We start from the raw sequence: 11,949 nt of genomic DNA, 5'->3' as shown, positions 1-11,949 counted from the left end.
TAACTAGATAAAGTTAAAATTATTTAACTTTTTAACTTTTTAACTTAACTTTTATCTTTTTAACTAGACACTACCCAACCTTGTCTATCTTAAACAATCGTACGGTCTCGTCCATAGTCCTTGGAGCGAACGCTCTAGACTTTAAAAAAGAGACCACTGAATGAGAATTCACAGGACGGAGTAATATCGGCACGTGCCGTTGACCCGTCCGTGAGTATAAACAACTCGCTCGACTCGCACACAGTTAAATTTATGCATCTTCTGTGTCGAGCTATAAAGATAATACGTTCAGCTGTTGCGTACCACCACAGCCCGACCGTATCCATGGGCCAGGACGTAACAATATTGCTGCGCTTGTATCAGGCTGCTCTTGAAACCCTGATGAAGTGAGCTGAAATGTCCAAAAAACATCGGTATAAAAATGACACTAACGCGGTTCAAACTCGAAAAACATCTTTAAATGTTAACCTGTATTCTTGTTTCACACGCCGCTTGCTTGTTTGCCACGCTTCTTCCTGTTAGAAGATTGCATGAAGTAAATCATTTTTCTTTTCTACTGAAAATCATACGCTTATAGAATCCTTGCTTTTCATGCGCTTATTGGGTCACACTTATTAATTAATCAAGAGGCACGTTAATGCCTTGCGCCAGTATACACGCAAGCTAGATATCCTGTGTCTCTTTTACGCGAGTATGGCCGATTGAGAATTTCGAGATTTTCAGATCTCAACAACGGCCAAACCAATCGAGTTTGACCTAGACTCAATCAAAAGTTGAGATCAAGGCACGAAAAAAAGTATTTTTTCCTCTGTGCCTTCCCAACGGAGATATCTCGGTACAAAATCCGAAATCTCGAAAAACTAGGTTCTAAGATTTTTATCCACGTCGTCGTCGGACGATTGTCAGCCACCAGAGTGCGTACGTGTAGAACGTGCTCTTCCTCTTGTCGCCGCCTGGTGACAGCACTTTCGTGTAGTATACTTCGCGCCAAGTATATGCGCAAAAACAACGTGTGTGTGCGCTGCGCGAGGTACTTTGTACCTCATTATTACGCAAGTAGGACCAATTGATTGATTGAAAGGCTGCATTGCATATGATATTCACAGTCAATACTGGAATTGAAATATAGTACGTGTGACGTGTAAAATATAGATTTTTAAAAGTATTGTTAGTGTTGGCAGTGAATATCTGAAACGCAGCCAAAAATCAAGCCGATTAACATCAAGAGCACCGAATGTACACAGCGCGTCATTGAATCGCGGAATAGGCGCGGGATCGGAGGGCAAGCGACGCACTGTGTACACACACAAGCGAGAAACTGTCCGTGTGCGTTCGGCTACGGAAGAGTGCAGACATACTATGTTCCGTCTCTGTTCCACCAAGCCGGCTATAATAATATATAACAGAGACACGGAGGCACATTCACGTTGCGTATGATGATATGATAACAACATGAAATGCTTTATCAAGATACAGTCTTGGACAGTTACAAATTGAAAAAATAAGATAAACTGAAATAAAATGCATGTATTAATTTTTTATTATATAAATATATAATGAGTGTGTGAGAGAGTATATAATATATAATAACAAACTAATAAAGAAAAATAACGCAGAAAAACAATAAAATAACAGAATAAAAAATTCACAACATTAAAATATTGGATAAAAACATTATTTTATATTACTTATTAAATGTAGTTGTTTCATTATCATTTATTGTATTTAAAGGAGCATCGTGTGTTTACAATACAAATAAACTTTTATATATCTTAAACTCTATTGTTAGAACTGTTTTTATACTTATGGACCAACATAATACAGTTTGTAAATATACACTTCCAATGTTTATTTGAAGTATAATACTATTTTTGATATTTTAACATTGATATGTGTAATTAATCTTGTATCGTTCACGTGCTTATATTTCGCAACTTACGAGATAAAGTTTTTACTTTTATATTTTTTTTGTTTTAGAATACTCGTTTTAACAAATACTTGATTTTATCGTTTACTCATGTTACCTTCTAGACTTCACGGTCCTCTTTCTTTGCAACGCAAAAAAAAAAAAAAAAAAAAATCTTATCTCGCAATCGGGGAACGTGAGTAATCGATCTGCGTTCTGAAAATGCGAGATTCCAAAAATCTCCTGGATGGAAAACAGAAAACCTTCCGGTTACAATAATCTTTAATCAGTTCGCAAAAATAATACTTATGAAATGATGTCATAGCTACCACGCAGTAAGCAGATTAAATTCTCAGTTCGCAATAAGACGTAAAGTGATAAAAAACACTTGCGCGAAACGAGTAACTCCAATCGGAAAATCAAAGCAACCAAAATCCTTCTATCTCCAAAAAGGAAGTTGCAGTCAAAACTAAAAATCAGCGGTCAGTCGATGAATTTAAACACGATAACGCAAAACCGATAGCGAGTTTTAAACAAATGATAGTCAGGCCGATGATTGGCGCTCTCGCTAATGCGGATTTGCGAATCAAGGTTTGCACTTTTGTCAAAACAAAAAAGAGAATATCCGGAATTGATTGGAGAGCTCAAAAGGTTCAACGTCTCTCGAGAATCATATATAAGCGATAGATCTTACAAGAGGAGGTCGCGACGTTGTACCAATCGATTTGGACGAAATTTATAGGATCAATAGATGACTATGTGGAGTATTGCAGGGTAAAGTAATAAGACGCACTACTCAAGCATTCGCGAGAAAGTCGAATTTGAAAATTTCGAGTTACTTTATAAGGATATTAAATAGATCGTTAAATCGAAGATCGCGTAGCGTAGCGGTAGCGTACTAGGTTAATAGTGTCGACGCTGCTGGTTCGAGTCTCGATATACTTCTTTTTTTCTTCAAAATTCTACAATATAATCTAAATGTAAGCAATTTGTTTATTCTAAATGTAAGTAACGTTTTTTTTTATTTATTGCATTGTTTTGCATAACAACTCTGTGATTCAATAAATATGGTTTTAAAAATAAATAGATTAATACTAATTACTAATTGTGTTCATAAAAACCGGATAAATAATTGCAAAATGTAATATCTCGTCTATTGTGGCAGCTTCTTTTGCGAATACATATTTTGTAATTTTTTGTTGTTTGATTCTGTGTTGTTTTTTAAATTTTATGACGTTCTTGATGCCTTAAAAGGAAAGTTTTCAAACTGATTTGCAGCGCCCAGCGCCCATTGTTGCAAATTTCTTGTTGTTATGTGTTGGTAATTATTTCTAGCTTCTACAAAACGATCATATGTCCATGAGTTAATAATTGCATATTTGTCAATATTTGTTCTCCCATGTTTAATATCTTTTTTCCATTGGGATAAATATTTTATGTTTTTTAAATGTGAGCCTCCTTTTTTCTGTAAAGTTTCGAGATTCCAATGTGGATGCTCTTTTGCCATATTAACAACCCTGATTTTATATTCTAAAGGAATCTAGTCTGTTACTTTTGTTTCTTTTTCTAACATATATTCATCGAAATAATCATCTTCTTGTATTTCGTCAAATTGACCTTTGTTATCAAATTCTGCCATAATTAATTCTTTTGTATCCACAAAAAATTTACTGTAACATTTCAACAATAGATGCATACATTTCTTCGCCACTTTGCATTGCCTTCTGAGAAATTGTCCCAGATGATTCTTGGGTCACGAGATCATTTTCCAAAAGTAATTGTTCCATATAAACAACGCCATCGTTTAGCAGTAATTTCGACTCGTCACCGTGAACTGATGTACTATCACATTCATTCGATGACGAACTAGATACACTTTTCATTTTTATTTATAGTGATATCTTCCAATTTAATTAGCACTGCACACTTTTTTTCTTTTCTATCTACTCTCGCTGTTAGCAGCCAAATCGATGAAATCTTGTTTTTCACAATGTAACAGAAATGTCCTCTTATTTATTATCTCTGTTATCTTATTTACATTCTCTGTTTTCTATTTTTCAAAAGTATAATGTTTTCTATCTTTCAAAGATATAACGTTCAATAAACATCACAAAGAAATGTGTGTGCTTTAAACCATGTTGCGTATAATTATTTATCCGCTTTTTATGAACACAATTAGTAATTAGTATTAATCTATTTATTTTTAAAACCATATTTATTGAATCATAGAGTTTTTATGCAAAACAATGCAATAAATAAAAAAAAACGTTACTTACATTTAGAATAAACAAATTGCTTACATTTAGATTATATTGTAGAATTTTGAAGAAAAAAAGAAGTATATCGAGACTCGAACCAGCAGCGTCGACACTACTAACCTAGTACGCTACCGCTACGCTACGCGTTCTTCGATTTAACGATCTATTTAATATCCTTATAAAGTAACTCGAAATTTTCAAATTTGATTTTCTCGCGAATGCTTGAATAGTGCGTCTTATTACTTTACCCTGCAATACTCCACATAGTCATCTATTGATCCTATAAATTTCGTCCAAATCGATTGGTACAACGTCGCGACCTCCCCTTGTTAGATCCGAGTTGTCAGAACCTGCTAGTTAATTGTGTCACATAGTCTGTTGAAAAGTAAAGTGTTATAGTGGAAAGTGCCACTTCTAAGTGCCAGACAATTCAGACCAAACAGCGAACCACCTCTGCGAGGACACAATCCGAATCATAAAACTGATTTCAAGAGCAAAAGGCGAAACTTGCCCTACCCTGCGAGAACAACAGGCCTTAAGGACGTTCTCCGACTACAGTGGTTAGCAACCTAAATACAGTGGTTAGCAACCTAAAATATCTCTTCTCATGAATAAGTTTGTACTGCTGTAACAAAATTAAGTTGAGCTATTCAGTGCTAAGACCCGCTTACTCTGCGCAAAAGTTCAAAAATAGCTGCAGTACACAGCGCACATAAATCCAGCAAAACAAAAAAAACTCCTAAAAAAAAACAAAAAAAAAGCTACAGTTCGAAAACAAGGGTTGCTTCCCATATTATTCAAAATTGTATTTTAATTAAGACACTCTCCGCTACCACATACTTGTTTTTTAAAAAAATCCTACAAAAATTGTCGTCAGTAACTTTAAAAAACCCCATTTCACAAAGGCTCAGCATAGGAAATCCATGTTAAAAATTGAAACTTAAATCTTCCATATTTTTGAATTTAACATTGCTACCTTTATTATCCAAAAAGGCTACGTAGAAATAAGATCATAAACTATGTATATCGCAAATTTAAAGAAAATCCTAGGAAAATCAATAATTCGGAGAACGCCCTTAAAGCGGACGAAAGACAAGTAGTAAGTGAAACAATAAAATATTCACTTCAAAAATCCGGAGGTTCCAACATTTAATAATCGATAAGCGCATTTATAAGCAAATAATATTCAAAGACATAATAGAAAATTTGAATGCAAGTAAACTTCTCAATTTCTCTCGTAATTAGTAAGCCCTTCGCGACTTGAAATTGTTTAAAATGACTGCTGGCTGATTTGAATCTAGCAAGCCTTCCACAATTGTTGGTCGTTGGAACGGCTGCTGCGGACAACCGGAGCCGACACCCTCGTCCCTTCTGAGGATTTAAATAATTTCAAAAATAATGATAGCGTTCATAAAAGCAGCAATTAGGATTAACGATAATATAACTATTCCTAGAACAGACAATACAGACACTTACACTAAAAATAGCTACCACGCGCATACACAAAACACACAGGCACACGCATCCATTCATCGGGCTTAGTCGCCCTCTACTTGTCCTCCGTCTCCTTCTCCCCAGTATTTAGAATTCCTGCCATATTTCTCCGTAACTTCTGAAGAAATTCCTGACCTTGATGATCCTTCTACTCCTCCTTGTCACCATTTTCCTCCACTTTCCTTCAAATCATCCGAATCCGAGATTTTGTCAGAAGACGACGAAGAATCTCTGTTTCATCACCTGTCACATTTCAGTTTATTAGTAGATTCTTTCTTTATCGCCGACCTCTCTCCTTCAGAAAATGATTTAGTCCTTGACTTCAGAAAAAAATTCCCTTCGTCATGCCTTCCCTCTGATCATAATATCCTAGTCAAAGGACTCCGCACTAATTTTATGTAAATTTGAGTTTTGGTTAAATCAGCAGATTTTCTTATATGTTGTAGATTATGATCTGTTAAATAAAACATGTAAGACATAGAGCAAAAAAATAAATAGGTTTTGTGTTTGAATGGTCTAAAATCATCGACATCTTACTATAAAATACTCGATAACTTAGAAATGGCTGACCCAAAGTGAATAAAGTTTTAACGGTTTTAAAATCTCAACAAGGACCATAGGAATACGTAATAAAAGATAGAGGGTTCTGCTTAAAACATTCCAGACGACCTTGTTCTGACCTCGGCGACATCATTTAAGGTCAAATTGATAAAGCCAATGAATAGATCTTTTTAAACCTCAAAACTTTTATTTCAAACATTTTTTTATAAAACTTATAGTTTTCGAGATATGTTACCGTTTTGAAACTTTTTATATACTGTGTATGATTGTATATAGTTCTATGTATAATATAACATTTCACGTATAATTACATGTGATTATTTAATGTTATCTAAGATATAAACTTATGTATAACATAATAATTTTTTATAATATATCTAGTGTAATATCCCTACTCTTAGCCTAACCCAGGATCAACGACACGGACGTGGTAAGAGACTGGTCTCGTGCGTGCGCGCGCGCGCGTGCGTGTATTACAACAGAAATAAGAACCCCACGGTTCGTCACTTCCGTAGTATTTTCCGTCTTCAAACCCACACACACAGGCACGCGACACGCAAGCGCACACACACACGCACACGCACATGCATGAGTTAGGCTAAGAGTAGAGATATTATACTAGATATATTATAAAAAATTTTTATGTTATACATGAGTTCATATCTTGGATAACATTAAATGATTACATGTAATTATATGTGAAATGTTATTATACATAGAACTATATACGATCATACACAGTGTTACGTCCTGGATTTCACGGCCCCCTTCATTTTGCAATGTAAAATAATTATTAAGTAGTAGTAGTCTTAAGGAATAATTTCCGTAACGAATTCCTGGAAAGAGAAACGAGAGCCAGCCGAGATAAGACAGACAGACTCGCGCCAGACAACGCACTATAAACAATCGAGCCTAGAGCACCTAGATTAATAAACAAATCTTATCGACTCCTGAGAGGAAATTTTTAACGGACAATAGCCCTTTGTATAAGCATAGACACTCGCGATTCCCGACAAACCGCCACAGCTCTCGTAACTCTAGAAGGAAAGTCGTAAATCGAGAGGCTAGAGCTGCGACTCGCAGACATAAACAAGATAGGGCACATACCGATAAGCGAGATATAAACAAATGATAATCCTATCGATCCGGAGAATCGAACGAAAGGGGAAAGGTCTTCGCCCCGGAGGTCAACAAACGAGAGGTCAAAATTTCGAAAAAGAACGATGGAGAAGGGGAAATCAACCAGCAGCTATAAAAGCGTGGATCCACGATCCACGCTCGTTAATCGCTACGCAGTTTTCACCACAGTTTGATCTTCAGTACAGTTGAGATTTATCAAAGAACAGCTTTGCGCGGTAAAATCAGTGACTAACTATCAATTGATCACTCCGTTAACCCGAGGAAATTTCGCACCTACTCAGTCGTCAAACCTCCTGAGGGCGCCGCCGACTCTACTTCCGATCATCCGCGAGCAGCGCGAATCCAAGCGAAACAGCTACGACCAAACACTGAGCGACGTTGCCAGTTACCAGCACCGCTATCACTCAAAATATATCGCCGAATACATTGTAAGTCTCACTAATACCGACACATATTTTCCATTTCGCCTTGAGCAGCAGTCAGGATCATCAATTCTTACAACCAATTCTAATTCTCGATACACAACGTAATGTAATGATTCCGAGTATCGTAATAATAATCGTGAATATTTATCCAATCAATTATTCAATAATAGTTATCTACTCTTAATTGATTATTTCGATTTGCTACTCATAGTCAAATGAACAGCGCCTATGTTAAAGTACGAACAATAGACCCTCTCATTTTACGATCTCTTGCGGAGACGGATCCGACTGACGACTTGTAACTAACTAGTGTCAGTGTATTTTGACAAGAAATGATTTCTTGTAAACACGCTCCAGACTTCTTTATTAATCCAGCTCAATAATCTTGATCACTCCAGTTAAACATTCCGCCGATTGTAACGATTATAAAGAAATGCTATCAGTAAGATACATTATCGAATCCGAACCGTCTGTACGTGTCAATTTAACGCAAGTTTATACGAAGCTTACCCGATTTTTCTCTGTCTAACGTATTCTCACTCGTCGGTTCCCTTTTAGGTCTAAGACGCAAGTCTCAATTACCAAGGACGGAACCACGCGAATTAACGAGGAATGAACGGGTGTATAATTAGTGTGTAATTGAGACTTGCGTCTTAGACCTAAAAGGGAACCGACGAGTGAGAATACGTTAGACAGAGAAAAATCGGGTAACTCCGTTGGCCTATCTGCGTTGCCGAACTGTCTCGCTCGACCCGCGCATTCCTGACTACCTTATCTGTCTCAGTGTGCCAGGATAGACTTCACGTTCGTTTGAATGTGTCAGTGCGTCTGTTGCGTACTACCACTAATGTCCGACCGTAACCATAAGCTCAGGACGTAACAACAGTATATAAAAAGTTCCAAAACGGTAACATATCTCGAAAGCTAAAAGTTTTATAAAAAAATGTTTGAAATAAAAGTTTTGAGGTTTAAAAAGATCTATTCATTGGCTTTATCAATTTGACCTTAAATGATGTCGCCGAGGTCAGAACAAGGTCGTCTGGAATGTTTTAAGCGGAACCCTCTATCTTTTATTACGTATTCCTATGGTCTTTGTTGAGATTTTAAAACCGTTAAAACTTTATTCACTTTGGGTCAGCCGTTTCTAAGTTATCGAGTATTTTATAGTAAGATGTCGATGATTTTAGACCATTCAAACACAAAACCTATTTATTTTTTTGCTCTATGTCTTACATGTTTTATTTAACAGATCATAATCTACAACATATAAGAAAATCTGCTGATTTAACCAAAACTCAAATTTATATAAAATTGCGAGGTCCTTTTCTAGTTTCCCCGAAGTCCGTAAAGTTCCTGTCAAATATATCTATTTCTACCGATTTTACCCCCCTCCCTCCTCCACAATAAGAGAAATAATAGAAGTCACTTTAGACGACTTACAATTAGTCTACCGCATTTATACATACATACACATCCATGTATACACGTAGACACTCGATACCATAGAAATCATAACATGTTGACCAGATGGAAACCACAAAACGATAAATTAAATAAAAATTTTAGTTAAGAGGCATTTAAAATAAATTAGCTGAACTTAGTTATTTTTTGGACTTCCGTTTTATATCTCATCCCTGTTATCTTTTCAATGGTCGCCAGGTTTCGTCCCAAGAAATTTAAATTTTTGTCTAAGTCCTAAAAAGAGACTGACGAGCGGGAAGACGCCAAGCAAGCAATAGCGAGAAACCTCATTGCTTGCTTGCGTCTGAAATTCTCGTTTGACCCGCACACTTGTTTCGCCTATCTTTCTCTAGGTCAGTGTGCCGGGCGTAAACACATGAAGTATCGTGTGTCAGGTACGATCCGCAGAGGCCCGACCGTTACCAAAGGCCAGGACGTAACACTCATGTTTCCCAATTACATTATGTTTTATTCTGACGACATAACTCCAATTTCGTACTTTTTGCTTATCTACTATCTATATACAAAATAATTGCAACATTGTTAGACATTTGCCGAATATCGTTTAAATTTTCTTCTGCAATTGTTCCCAAAATATGATGTTTGATCTGAGTTTGCCGGGCAAAATCACGTCCGTATCTTTGTCTTCCCCTTTCGATCGCACAACTTCCGCTTGATTTGCCGATTGTTCCTCTGTTATAAATCGACTAACCGGTAGCGAGTTCACTTTACTGGGCATTTGGCGCAGTCCTTCTCGAAATTCTTTCGAGAACGACCTGGCTGTTAAGCTGTGCATTTGTCTTGGTTTTTCGACTACCTGTACCTCAGATATAGGTAATCGTTCCTTGACGTTATCTGTTTTCATCACCTATGAGACAAAAAAGTACAAAGTAGTAAAATTATTCTATCACCATTTCCAACAAAAGATTTTGTATTTCATATTGAATTAAATGGCAATATTGTTAGATGAAAATTAAGTATATTGCAAACCAATATTCTAAGCTATAGTATTTAATTGAAAAAACAGATCAATTAATTATCAAAATTCTATTTACTTTTGCGGGCATGGTAGTTTCTACTTTGGAAGTTTGTTTCCGGCCGAATGCTTCCGCGAGTCTTTTCACCGAAGGCAACATATGAAATACTTCGCTCACTTGCTTTCGTAACTGTGTGTGGTCCTTGCTTCTTACACATGTATCTTCGAAAGATTTGTTAACGTCGGACGAGATCTCGTCGTAAGTGTTTAGCAACGAACTATCGTCAGTCATGCTGCATTCATCCATCAATTCATCTTCCGATCTATTGATTGTGCGATTTATCAGATTTCTGGCGGCTCGATTCTCATAGATCAGACTCGACTTGTAATACACATCGTCAGTGACGTTGGGCATTGATTTAGCCGATATAAGTCTTAAGCCTATATGGCCATTCTTGAACTTTGTGAAGTCCTTGCTATTTGTGAATTTCTTGCAGTCAAGTGACTTTGCATATTCTTTATATCCTGCGCGACACCTAATCGTCCACTTCGTCAGGTTCGACTTTTCGTTCTGCAATGGTTGATGCAGCTGAATGTTAGAATGAGAGCGACGCAAGACGCCGTTTTCATAACCGTAGAAACTTAGATCCAGTTTGTTTGCAACTCTTTGGTATTGAGCGGTTTTCTTTCTTTGATCCGAGACCTCTTCAAAACCGTATGTTTTTAGATCGATCCTACGTATTCTCTGTCCTTCGTCATCTTTGCACTCGGAGATGTGTTCTTGATTGTTCAGTTTAGCGTTGATCTCATTCTTGCTGTTCTTCCTTTGATTGTCCAGGATGTCGTCCGTCCGCTGATGATAGTACTTCCACGTCGTCGTTTCATCGTTCTTTTCGTTTTTGTTTTTCTGGAGATTGACGTCTAAAGAGTGATTATTTGTTTCGGAACTGATCACTTCAGTGTTATCCTTGCGCCATGAGGCCAAAGTTACATTTCTGTTCTCCCGCAGGATCGAAACACTGTCGATTTCTTTGGATGCAGGTTTATTCTGGAACACACGGAGAATTAACTGACATTAATTGCGTGCTAAGACTCATTTAAAAGCATTTTGCAGCATGATGTCATGTCACAATTTGTTTGCTTTTCTCACTTTGTATGATTTGAATTTCTGTTTTGTTTTCTCATTATCTTGCTTCTTTCTTGCAGACTATATAATAGTTATATTTCATAAAAACACATTTAACTTTTTTGAATGTTTTCAAAAAAGAGAGCACCGCAGTTTCTTGCGCTGCATTGCAATTAAATTTGTTTTATTACTTCTAGTTTAACACAAGTTTAAATATTAAAAGATAAGTAGCACAAAATACACACACACACACACACACATATACATATATATATATACAGAGTGTTCCACAACTCACGACCTTAAATTAAATGACGTATTCCTGAGATCATTTTGAGACGAAACCTCTAATACCATATTGTCGAGGCTACAATACTTTTTGAATTATAAGTTCTTAAAAGTGACCTATCTAGTGGTCTGTTTTTCGCGCGCTTAGGTACGGCGCATCGTACATGACAGTGTTCTTGTTTCGATATACTTGACATTTTGATAATTATGTTGAGATAACTTTTCTTAAAAAATGTTTTTTATTGAATTATAGTTACATAAACATAATATTAATATAGTGCATACACAGTTTGTCCGGAAAGTTCCCGGACTAC

At 36.4% G+C, this 11,949-nt stretch overlaps 1 protein-coding gene and 1 long non-coding RNA gene across 2 annotated transcripts; both read right to left on the bottom strand.

Moving 5' to 3' along the window:
- Window positions 1-5,007: 5,007 nt before the first annotated feature.
- On the bottom strand, window positions 5,008-6,551 carry LOC109861824. Its single transcript, XR_002251025.1, has 2 exons — window positions 5,641-6,551; window positions 5,008-5,535 (listed from the first exon to the last, which is right to left on the bottom strand). It is a non-coding gene; the product is annotated as an uncharacterized LOC109861824 (long non-coding RNA).
- Window positions 6,552-9,693: 3,142 nt separating this feature from the next.
- On the bottom strand, window positions 9,694-11,832 carry LOC109861823. Its single transcript, XM_020441636.1, has 3 exons — window positions 11,800-11,832; window positions 10,301-11,269; window positions 9,694-10,113 (listed from the first exon to the last, which is right to left on the bottom strand). The coding sequence occupies exons 1-3, from the start codon at window positions 11,830-11,832 to the stop codon at window positions 9,811-9,813; spliced, it is 1,305 nt and encodes a 434-aa protein (XP_020297225.1). The 3' UTR covers window positions 9,694-9,810.
- Between the last annotated feature and the right edge of the window lie 117 nt (window positions 11,833-11,949).

The sequence above is a fragment of the Pseudomyrmex gracilis genome, unplaced genomic scaffold, assembly GCF_002006095.1.
Source record: "Pseudomyrmex gracilis isolate BER0280 unplaced genomic scaffold, ASM200609v1 scaffold_1064, whole genome shotgun sequence".
Classification (NCBI taxonomy): domain Eukaryota; kingdom Metazoa; phylum Arthropoda; class Insecta; order Hymenoptera; family Formicidae; genus Pseudomyrmex; species Pseudomyrmex gracilis.
Note: the sequence above shows the minus strand (reverse complement) of the source record. Positions and strands in the feature narration are given on the sequence as shown.